The 12,627-nt window shown below is 39.2% G+C and overlaps 1 protein-coding gene across 1 annotated transcript; it reads right to left on the bottom strand.

The window, feature by feature from the left end:
- Positions 1-1,539: 1,539 nt before the first annotated feature.
- Positions 1,540-3,202, bottom strand: LOC139326219 (vomeronasal type-2 receptor 26-like; the record flags this gene model as incomplete). Its single annotated transcript, XM_070956375.1, has 2 exons — positions 1,540-2,405; positions 3,085-3,202. Coding segments are annotated over 2 exons (984 nt in total), but the record flags the coding sequence as incomplete, so codon positions are not given.
- Positions 3,203-12,627: the final 9,425 nt, after the last annotated feature.

The raw sequence follows: 12,627 nt of genomic DNA, 5'->3' as shown, positions 1-12,627 counted from the left end.
TTCAAAGCAGCTTTAAAATAAAAGCCAAATGGGCGACTTTGAGACAATCATCAGGAGATTGTGAGTTCTAGCTCTGCCTTAGGCAGGAAAGCCAGTTGGGGGAATTTGGGCCAAGGTCCAGGAGGCTCTGAGTTCTAATCTTCCCATAGGCATGAAATCTTCCCGAGTGACTTTGGGCCAATCCCCAGGAGACTCGATTTCCAGTCCCGCCTTAGTGCTTTTTGATTGCGGGTGTGAAAGTTGGAAATATTTTCTCAGATTAATGTGGGAGACCAGAATTGGGGATTCCTAGAGTGTGAGATGGCCGAGTGTCCAATATTGTGTGGTTTGATGGAGGAAAGTGAAATTGTGGGGAAAACACCACTTCCATGTTGGGCAAAGCCATAAGTCTCTCTGCCTTCTGCTTGTGGGAGAACCAGAGGGATTTATGTGGTCACTGTGAATCTTAGACTGACCTTGGTCTTATCTCCTTAAAATGGAACTTGCAAATAATTCACAATTAGGAGTCATTCTGAGACCTAAACAGATTCCCAATTCATCAGCAATCTGTGTGGTTGGAGAGCAGAACAGCTTCCATGGGTGCCTCTTCCTAGAAACCTGGAAGTCCCCCCCCCCTCTATTCACCCCCTTCTTGGACCTGGATGAATATTATGCAGCTTTGAAGGTTTGTGACCTGGTCAGTGATGCGGCTGCCTTTAGACTGGATCCCCTCAACCTCCTCCTGGGGAGAGTCTCCAGGTCCCCTTTCTCTGGGCATCTTCTCCAGCCCTTCACAGACAAGACAAGCTTGGAAGAGGAGCAGAGAAATTGCTTTAGGTAGAAATTATAGAGTGGAAACTTAAAGCGCCTGAAAACTACTATTTTAATTCTATGGTTGATGAAAGAAAAAAATACAATGGCAATTTCTTAATACACTTTAATATTTATTTATTATTTTGGTGTGAAGCACATACAAAAAAAACCGCAAACCAATCCCAAACTGAAATCCCAGACAGCTGTTCTGCTGAACACTTTCTGCAAAGGAGGTTTTTATGAGGAAATCAAGAAAGAATTATATAACGGAGATGAAGATTTCCCTCACCAGCTGAGAGCCAGTCAAACATGGCACTTCACATCATTCTGACATTCTCACGGAGAGGATCAGGCAACCAGGCTGGTTCCCACAGGTTCCTCCTGGCCTCTTTTCCTGCTCTCTCTCTCTCTCACACACACTTTTAGCTGTAGGAACAAGTGCCCAAATTATTTTTTATAAGGTGTCACATTCAGTAGCTGTTGCTGAACAGAAAATTTCTCTGAATGACTCTTACAGAGTTCTCTTTATTGAGCTGAAAGGGAAGAGAGCTGGAAGAATTCCAGTCATTCAAGAATTTCCCATTTTGAAACATATATATATGATTTTCTTTGACTCCTGCATACTATCTAAATGGAAAGAATATCTCCTTTCAAATAAAAGAAACTTTAATAATTCTTCCAATATCATAATGGTGTTAGATCTCATGTTTTCACATTTATTCTGCCCGTAAGATGCTCCTTTGTGTTGAGCTCTGGCCTCAGAAGGATAATGTAGCACTTGGGGATGAAGATGCAGCCCAGCAGACCAGCACTGGAGGCCAGGATGGAGAAGACCTGCACAGCCACCATGTATTTCCCTTTGGTGCTCAGGTAGGTGGGCACAAAAGTCACCCAGACACTGCAGAAGACCAGCATGCTGAAGGTGATCAGCTTGGCTTCGTTGAAGGCCCCAGGCAGATTCCTGGCCAGGAAAGCCACCGTGAAGCAGATGGCAGCCAGGAAGCCCATGTAGCTGAGGGTGGCGTAGAACATGACAACGGCCCCTTCGTTGCATTGCAGGATGATCTCTCCAGGCTGGGAGTGGAGGTCAGAGTCAGGGAAGGGGGGAGAAACTCCCAGCCAGATGGAGCAGATGAGAATTTGGACAGCAGAAGAAGAAAGGATGATGGAGTTGGCCAAGCTCTTCCCCAACCATCTCTTCACTCGGTTTCCGGGTTTTGTGGCCAGGAAGGCCAGCACCACCGTGATGGTTTTGGCCAAGAGACAAGAAATGGCCACTGAGAAGATGAAGCTGAAAACCGTTTGTCGGAGAAGGCAGGTGGCTTTCCTTGGTTGACCAATGAAGAGAAGGGGAGACAAGAAGCAAAGCAGGAGGGAGACCAGGAGGATGTAGGAGAGGTCCCTGTTGTTGGCTTTGACAATGGGAGTTTCTCGGTATTTAATGAAGATGATTAAAACAAAGCCTGTGATTAAGAACAAGAGTAGGGCAAAAGAGACCAGGATGATGCCCAGAAGTTCTTCATAAGACAGGAAGGTTATAATTTTGGGGATACATTGGACTCTGTCCTCATTTGGATATTTATCATCTGGGCACTTGGTGCATTTTTCGGTATCTGAGAAAGCAAAAAAAGCAAAATTTCTTTAATATTCTGTCCTTTTATCTTACAGAAAATACCTTCTTTGGATAACAGCTGATACCCCAGGCATTTTCCAAGAAGTATTTCTTAACAATTTCATTAAACAGTCACTCCTTTGAAATGGCATAATGTCTTCTGCTTGATTAGGGGGTAGGACTAAAAGACCTCCAAGCTCCTTTCCTGTTCTGATTATTGATTGATTGATTGATTGATCTACATGACTGGCAGAATATTTGTGTAATGAGTTCCCCCCATAACTATCCACAGCACCACAATATGGACCAGTGACACCTTTTCAGTGATCCTCAAGGGGAGGATCCAATATACAGTGGATTACAAGGTCTTTCAGAAGATGGACGTATAACAATTCATCTAGGTTCAAAGATCTCAGATGTTCCTAGAAAGGTGAATTTAGCAGTACATATCCAAACTAAAAAGCAGAAGAGATATTTCCTCTGCTGTTAGTAAAGCTTGCCCAGTCTGCCACCCCCTCCTCCCATCTCTTTCCCAGCCCCTCCTTCCAAGTCTTCTTGATTAACTTCCGTTTAGATAAGAAATTGTGCAGGTTAAAAATAAAAAACCAGGTGAGCTTCAATCTGTTTTTTAATTTGGATCCAGTTCCAGAAAGCCTCCCATTTTCCTCAGTGTGACCCACCTTCCTGAGTGGAGAAGGTCCCCTCCGGACAAGGAACGCAGTCATAGCAGCAAACTGGCTCTCCTTCTCGAGCCCTCTTGACAAATCCAGGACGGCAACTTTCCACACATTTGGACTGAGGCAGAGACTAAGCAGAAGAAAAGGAATGCCAAAGAAAATACGTTAAGACTCTCCGTCCATGGAAAATGGAGGGAGAAATGGATGGAGACAAGTAGCTTCTGGTCTTCATTGCGGTAAATATGAAACCTCTGACTACTTCCAAACAGATGCAGGAGGTAAAACAACTGGCAGATTCTTCCTTTAGTTCCTCCCTTTTGCTTTCAGAATTTAACATTACAATAAAGTAATTTTCTATTTAATAAAGTCTAGAGAGATGGAATTGATTTTTTTAAGTAGGATGATATACTCTTATTAAAACTGAGAACAAAGTTTACTGTAAAAATTTTAGGAAGCTTTTATTCCATTAGATTTTTTAATGTAGAGTAAAACAGTGATGAAGACAGAAACCTCCAACCAGTAAGATCTTGAAAGGTTTCTATAAACCATGGCAAAGTCACTCCACTTAGGTCCCGTCTCTTTTTTTTTTATTAAAAAGTTTTACAAAAAGAAAAAAAAAAGATTTTTTACAAATATTTCCCCCTCCCCCACCCCTTCCTTACCCCCCCCCCCAGAACTTCCCAGAACAAAATACAGGGCATAACAGTTAACAATCATGTGCTAAACTAAGCTAATTAACTAAGGATTCCTATCCCCCCCTTCACACTTTAACTCCCCTTTTACTTAATTAAATATAAATACTCTTAATTTTTCTATTCATTCATAGGCTATTTGATACTTTTTAGTCCGATATTTGTTTTGAATATAATCAATCCATCTTCTCCATTCCGATATATATCTTTCTTGTGAATGATCTTTCAAATATGCTGAAATTTTCACCATTTCTGCCAAATTCGCTACTTTTAATGTCCATTCTTCAATAGAAGGCAAATCTTCCTTCTTCCAATATTGCACCACCAAAAATCTAGCTGTAGTTATTAAATTTAAAATCAATTTAGTCTCTATAACCATACAATCTGTGATTATACCCAGCAAAAACAATTGTGGAGTAAACTTTATCTTCTTTTTCAGAATATTTTGAATAATCCACCATATTTTAATCCAAAATGCTTTAACTTTTTTACACTTCGGTCCCATCTCTTGAAGAGCTTCCATGAGATGACACCACCTGGCATGGGAGGCCAACCACCCTGGAGACTCCAGGCTTTGCCCCAGTGGTGAAATGGAAAATTTGTTGATACTGGTTGTGTGGGCATGGCTTGGTGGGGTCATGTGACTGGGTGGGCTTGGCCAACCTTTTTTTTTTTTTTTTACTTTTTTAAAGCATTTTTTTTTTACTACCAGTTCAGGAGAAAAGATAGTAAAACAATGCTTTAAAAAGTTTTTTTTAAAAAAAGGCGACTTCTGGTCGGCATCGCAGGCTCCGTGGACGGTCTTTTATGACCGCCAGCCCTGCGCCTCTGTAAAAGCCACTTTGACAGCGCAAACCAGCTGTCTGGCGGCTGAAAAACTCTCCTTCAGGAAAAGAAGGAGAGGAGAGCTGGTGGGTGAGAGTAGAGCTCCCCAAAAGCCCTCTGGAACATTTCCAGAGGCTTGGAGGGTGAGAGCTCCCCAGCCAGCCCGCCAAGAAGCTCCGGAGCCAGACGACTCTGCAAAAGCAGAGCGAGAAGCCGTGATCCGATCCTGCTTTCAAAAGTGAGTTTGACTGATTACAAGCGCAGGCAGGGCGGAAAACAGGAGAACAAGCTTTAAAAGTACAGAGCTTAACTCCGAAGTTACTTTGTTTCAAATTGAATCTCATTGAGCTGGAGGCGGAAGATGGCGTCTTTGTTTTGGTTTTGAAAGTGAAAGCCAGAAATGAAAGTGCTTGAGAACTTTGTGCTGGGATTAGCTGCTTATTAACTGCTGGGAACTGAGAGTTTGTGGAGGGGAAAAAAAAAACTATCCTGCCTGACAAATTAGAGACTATAAATTACAAACAGGAGGATATCAGATCAATCAAGGAGGTGGTTGCAGAGAAACACGATGAAATAAGAGATGATATTGTTTATGCTGTATCAGGATTGTCAAACCTTGTTATCCAGCTTGATGGGAAAGTTGAAGAAATTAATGAAGCCAACTTAAATTTGGAAAGCAAAATGGGTGATGTCATGACCAGAACAGAGAACGTGGACGATGAATTGGTAATGTTACAATACAGATCCATGGAGTTTGCTCTGAGATTGAGAGGCCTGAAAGAAAATAGTAAAGAAAATTTAAAAGATATTTGTGCTGATGCAATGGCAGAGATAATTAAAGAAAGACCAGAAGATGTGGCAATCCAAATTGATAAAATTTACAGGGTTAATTCCTGGTTGGCAAAACAAAGACAGCTGCCAAGAGATGTGGTGGTCTATTTCACAACTAGGAGGATCAGAAATGATATTTTACAAGCTTCTTACAAGAATAAAGTTCAGGTGGCTGGGCAAGAGGTGGTGGTTTTGAAAGAGATTCCTCCAAAGATGTTGAGAAGTAGAAAAGACTTTGGCTTCCTGGTAAATGAGCTGAGAAATCAACAAGTGGCATACAGATGGGATGTTCCAATTGGTCTAATAGTGACTTATAATGGAGAAAGATACCGGTTAAACACAGTCTGGAAGGCAAAAGATTTCTATGTAAATGCTTTAAAGGCTGGATACCCACCCTCACCGGGGTGGGGGGGGAGGAAGAAAACAGAGATGTTATAACAAGAAAAAGATGGAAAACAGATACAAACCTATGCTGAAGTTGCAGCTGGAGGAATTATCATGGAAGAAGATTTGGATCTTGGGGGTTTACCCCCAACTTTGGAACCACCTAAGAAGGGAGAGCCGAAAGTACAACAACTGACCTGATCAACTTATAAACTTCAAGAACAACAATCAAAAAGGCAACAATCTCAAGATTCACCTCAAGAAGTTCAAAAAACAGAAGCAGTGGGGGGGGAGGGGGGGCTAGGCCGAAGAATAAGGTGGAGGAGGAACTTCAGCTGATGCTCACAAGGCTCGGAAGGCTAAAGATGGGAACTAAATTCCTATCTTGGAATGTCAATGGCCTAAATTCACCACAAAAAAGAAAGAAAGTATTTCACTACTTGAAACAATTTAACAATGATGTTATTTGCTTGCAAGAAACACATATTAGATTATCAGATTAAAAATATTTGATAAATTCAAGATTAGGTACACACTTTGTGGCATCGGTGCCAGAGAAGAAAAATGGACTAGTCATATATGTAAGGAAAGGACTATCAGCTAATTTAATTGAGGCAGATGATCAAGGAAGATATATTGCAATTGAATTATTAACTCAGACTGGAAAAATGCTTTTTATTGGAAGATATGCCCCTAATCAGCAACAAGACAAGTTTTATAAATTTTTACATACTAAAATAATACAATGGGACTATAAATCTTTTATATTAATGGGTGATTGGAATGGAGTAATTGACACACAGAAAGATAAAAAAAGCTTATCCAAGATCTCAACACGTGCAAAACTACCTAAATCTTTTTTTGATATGATGGAAGATATAGAGCTGAGAGATATTTGGAGAGAACGTAACCTGGAGGAAAAAGATTTACTTTTTTTTCTGATAGACATCAATCCTTCTCCAGGATTGATTTTATACTAACCACAAATGATTTTATTTCCAGGGTGAAGAAGACGAAGATATGTCCAAGAATTTTAACTGATCATAGTCCAGTTTGGGTGGAATTTGAACAGGAGAGGGGAGAAAGGAGGTCTTGGAGGTTAAATGAAAACTTATTTAGATATGAAGAAAATGTGAAAGAGCTTAAAAAACAAATGAAAGAATTTTTTGTTATTAACATGAATAAGGGTACTCCTATGGAAATGGTCTGGGATGCTAGCAAGGCTTATATGAGGGGTATGTTAATACACATGAACAATAAATATAGACTAAAACAACAAAAGAAGCATAAAGACATAGAGGAAGAAATAAAAAAGAAAGAACAATTACTTATATCTAATCCAGGAGATAAGAAAGTAAAAGAAACAATAAATATACTAGGAGGGCAATTTAATATGTTAATGGCTTTTCAGGTGGTCACTAGCTTACAATATGCTAAACATAATACATTTTGTAATGCCAATAAACCAGGTAGGTGGTTGGCCTACATGTTGAGGAAAAAACAGAAATCACGAGTCATTAGTAAGATAGAATATAGAGGTAAGGAAGTTTACCAATAGAATATGATTAAAAAGGCTTTTTTGGAATTTTATACAAAGTTATATGCTAGTGACTCAATACAAGGTATAGATATAGATAGATATTTAAAGGAAGGGAATATTTCGGAATTAACGTTGGAACAGAGGGAAGGATTGAATCAACCAATAACTTCTGAGGAGATTGTTGCGGCAATTAAGCAGTTAAAAACAGGGAAAGCCCCAGGAACAGATAGATTAACAGCTGTTTATTATAAGAATTTACAGCTTGAAATGGTAGAACCGCTTAGAGCTTTATTTTGTAAAATTCAATTAGGGGGAGAAGTTCCAACCTCTTGGAGAACAGCTTTTGTTTCATTGATTCCGAAGGAAGATCAAAACTGTATCAAACCTGAAAATTTTAGGCCAATTTCACTTTTGAACATGGATTATAAAATTTTTGCTAAGATATTAGCGAATAGATTAATGTCAGTTATGCAACAAGCTATTCACAACGACCAATCAGGCTTCATAAAAGGGAGGCAGATGAAATATAACGTTAGACAAATTATAAACTTATTGGAATATTTGGAGAAAAATAACCAGGTCCCTGCAGCGTTCATATTTTTGGATGCAGAGAAAGCATTTGATCGATTGAACTGGCAATTCCTGTTTAAGATAATAGAAAAAATGCATTTTGGGGAGTATTTTATACATTCAATTAGAGCAATATATCAGGAACAAACAGCACAAATAATAATTAATGGAGGTTTAACAGATATGTTTAAAATTGAGAAAGGTACGAGGCAGGGTTGTCCCTTGTCGCCATTATTGTTTGTTTTAACTTTAAAAGTTTTGTTGAATAAGTTACATGACTCTGATAAAATAAAAGGAATTGTAATTAGACAGCAGGATTATAGACTAAGAGCGTTTGCAGATGACCTGGTTCTTACTTTATCTCAACCTATAGAAGCGGCTCCCTATATGCTGGACATAGTAGCTCAATATGGCAAAGTATCTGGATTTAAAGTAAATCTTCATAAGACAAAGATGATAACTAAAAATATGACCATAACTCAAAGAGAAGATTTAGGGAGAATAACGGGGTTTGAAGTAGTTAAAAAGGTTAAGTATCTAGGAATATATATTGCGGCCTCAAATACGAAATTGTTTAAAAATAATTATGAAATTCTTTGGCAAAAAGTACAGAAAGAAATGGAAAAATGGAAAAAGTTACAACTATCACTACTGGGAAGGATAGCAGCAATAAAAATGAATGTACTACCTAGGTTTTTATTTTTGTTCCAAATGATACCAGTGCTTAAAAAAGATGGAAATCTGATGGAATGGCAGAAAGGGGTTAATACTTTTATCTGGGCTGGGAAGAAACCAAGAGTGAAACTGAAAATTACACAGGATATACGTGAGAGAGGAGGTCTTAAAATGCATAACTTAAGATTGTATTATGAAGCAGCTGCTTTATCACAAATTAGTGATTGGTTTAACTTAATTGAAGAAAGAATGTTAAACATAGAAGGTTATGATTTGTTATATGGATGGCATGCTTATTTGTTATATGAAAAAAAAGTGGATAAAGTGTTTTAAGGGTCATATACTCAGAAATGCGTTGTTGAGGGTTTGGAAAAAGTACCAATACAAGCTAAACTATAAGATACTCATATGGGCAAATCCCAGACATGCAATAGAAAATATAAGTATAGAGCAAAAAACAGAGGTGATTACTTATAAAGAGCTTCTTTTTTTGGAAAGGGGTAAGTTGCAATTGAAATCTTTAGATGAATTAAAAGAAGAAGGGATAATTTATACTTGGTTTCAGTATGGTCAGCTTCAAGCTAGATGGAGGGAAGATCAAAAATTTGGTGTTATGCAAAATGAGGAAAATTTGGTGAAACAGATTAGAGATCAAAGTCAGATGCATATTAAAAGGTTGTATAATGCATTATTGGAAATAGATTCAGAAACGGAATTGGTTAAGGATTGTATGATAAAATGGGCACAAAACTTTCAGGAACCAGTGATGATGGAAACGTGGGAAAAGATTTGGGTCAGAAATGTTAAATTTATGCAAGCACAAAATTTGAGAGAGAATTTTTATAAAATGTTTTATAGATGGCACTTAGATCCTAAAAAATTATCATGTATGTATTCTAATTTGCAAGCTAAATGCTGGAGATGTGAATGTAATGATGCAACCTATTATCATATATGGTGGACCTGTAAGAAAATTAAGGCATTTTGGATAAAAATCTGGTGGGTGATGCAGAATATTTTGAAAAGAAGGTTGAAATTTACTCCTCAATTGTTCCTATTGGGTATAACTATGGACTGTACAGTATCAGAGACTAAGTTCATTTTGAATCTAATATCAGCAGCTAGACTGTTGGTAGCACAATATTGGAAGAAGGACTCTTTGCCTACTATTGAAGAGTGGATATTGAAAGTAATGAACCTAGCAGAAATGGCGAAAATCTCAGCATACTTGAAGGACTATACACAAGAAAGATATGTATCGGAATGGAGAAGATGGATTGACTATATTCAAAATAAGTATCAGACAAGAAAATATCAAATAGCTTATGAATGAATGTTAAGTATTAGAAGTATTTTGTTATCTATAGTGGAGTTAAGGTTTCAGGGGGGGAGTTAGTAGTCCGAGGATAAATAGGTTAATCTATTTTATGATTGTTAAATGAAACACCTTGTATTTTGCTCTGGGAAGTCAGGGAGGGAGGGTGGGATGAGGGGAGGGAAAGGGTGGGGGAAATATGGGGGGGTGGAAAATTTTTGTTTTTTGTAAAACTTTTCAATAAAAAAAAAAGTAAAAAAAAAAAGGTTCCAACGATCACAGCTTTTTTTTTACCTTTTAAAAGTATTTTTTACTACCAGTTCGCCTGAACGGATAGTTTTTATTACTACCGGTTTGCCCAAACCAGAGCAAACCGGTAGCATTTCACCCCTGATTTGCCCACTTGAAATGGGACCTCAGGCTTTGAAAAACAGAGAAAAGACACCAAAATTTCTCCCACCTTATTGAGCGATTTTAGCCATGAAAGAGCACCTTTTTTGATAAAAAGTCTCTGTCTTAGAAAATACACCAGAGTCTCTTCCTTGACATCCTCCTTGGTGAGAACCAAGTAGATTCTGACGCCCAGATCTGCTGTTATCTCTCCATTTTGGTCCAAGTACAGTTTTCTATCAGAAATATTCCAAAATTCGTTCTTCTCCAGAAAGGGATGAAACTAGAATGGGAACATCCAAGAATTTGAAAAACAGAAAACTTTGTTTCTTATCCCACATTGAATCTTTCTTCCACAATTGTCTGATCTCCAAATATGCTTAAATAGGACACAAATACTGCCATTATCTTCATAAGTGAATGAGAAAGTTTGAGAAAAATTTGTCCATCATATACTGACAAAGCATAGAGAAAATATCATTGACACAATCAATCAATTATAGGGAACATTCTAGAGCAGATGACAAATAAAATGAACAGAGAAAGAAAAAAGACGATTCATAAACTCTTTGAAAACAAGAGGTTGATTCCCAGAAAGCATGGGTTGATCAAGAAGAAAGTTGTCAGGCTAATCTTCTCCCTGGTCATCCTGATGGAAAACACCTCCAGATGGAGATTGGCTGGCTCTCGAGGATTTGATCGCTGAAGAGGGAGCCGGGTTTAGAGAGGGGAGAGGCACTACCGATCAGGGCTTAGTTCTTCATCAACTGATGGAAAAATACGTATCAAATAGACCTGCATAATTCCACGCCTGCTTCATAGATCTCAAGGCAGCCTTTGATACGGTTCCCAGGACTAAGCTATGGGAGAAGCTGGAAGCTGCCTCAATTGACCACAGGCTTCTTCATCTATTACCTGCCCTACATACTAAAACATCCCTGAAGGTGAGGTGTGATATGCAGGGGTCCCTCTCGAAGTCAGTTAAAACTCAAAAGGGGGTTAAACGGGGGCATTTTGCCCCCCCTGCTTTTCAACTTTTACATAACTGGCATGGTCAAATGGCTAAACAAACCAAATCACCCCCCCGAAGCATCGCCCTCCTGCTCTATGCAGATGCCCCTGTGATCCTCTCCAGGACACCAGAAGGCCTGAAAAGAGCCTTGCGAGCCCTTCTCCAGCACTGTAATTACAATCAACTGGGCATAAATGATGAGAAAACAAAGATCAAAAAGGGCAAAACTTGATTCATGGCATCTAAATGGCCACAAAATAGAGCAGGGAAGCACCTTCAAATCCCTGGGGGTGGCCATTCAGGCCAAGGGTTCAAGAAACATGCAGCTGCCCTGGGCCAAAGATCAGCCAGCACCATTCTTCATTGCTTCCACACAAAGGGAGGCTACTATGTCCCTGCTGCTATTCAGCTTTTTGTGCCCAAGTCGCTAGCACAGCTCCTTTATGGGACGTTGCTCGGACCGTCAGCTTCATGTTTACATCATTAGAACTAGTTCAATCCAAATTCACCAGATCAATTCTCCAGGTGCCACGTTGTGTCTCAAATGCACTTCTGCGCCTGGAGACAGGATTGACAGAAGCCGAAGGAAGAATCCGTATAGCTGTTGGGGCCCACCAGAGGCCAGTGGAGCTGGCAGCAGATTCGGACAGTGAGGAGGTTGGGGAGGGACATGGGCCAGTCCTGGAGTCTGGGGGAGGCTCTGATGAGGGCTCTGTGGTAGTGCACACACATTTGCGAACCGGTAGGGAAGGTAAGTGAATTTCACCCCTGGATTCTCCCCTCTTCTCTGATCCTTCCCCAGGCAGCCTCTCTTCTCCTCATCCCAAAAGTCATTCTCACACATCATTGCACTTCCTAAATAGATTATGGGAACTCTGGTGATATCACTGGATTTCAGTAATGGACTCACAAACAATTGTGTGATGTGATTAGAAAACTGAGGGGCGGATGGTATGATAACTAAGTGGATAAAAACTGTCTTCAAAGTGATACTCAAATAATTTTTCATCTTTTTAATTTTTTCGTACAACACCTGAAGATTATCTTTGTTTACTTGCTTGATTAGTCCATGGGTCAAATCAAAGTGCAGAGTTCCAAACACAAATTATTACTAAAATCCGATAAAAACAATTTAAAATGAGATAGGAATAGAATATAATAATATATGGATAAATAAAATAGGATAAAATTATATTTCAATATCACCCCTTCAGTCTACGCCAATCAGCCCCACAAATGCCGATCTCAACCGAGCCATTTTGCTCAAGTACTGAGCTGTATTAAATGTTGTTTTCAAATTCTGGCTGCAGAT

Source organism: Pituophis catenifer, unplaced genomic scaffold, assembly GCF_029215685.1.
Source record: "Pituophis catenifer annectens isolate HBS135680 unplaced genomic scaffold, rPitCat1.0.hap2 SCAF_19, whole genome shotgun sequence".
Lineage (NCBI taxonomy): Eukaryota > Metazoa > Chordata > Lepidosauria > Squamata > Colubridae > Pituophis > Pituophis catenifer.
This window is presented reverse-complemented; position numbering and strand designations above follow the sequence as displayed.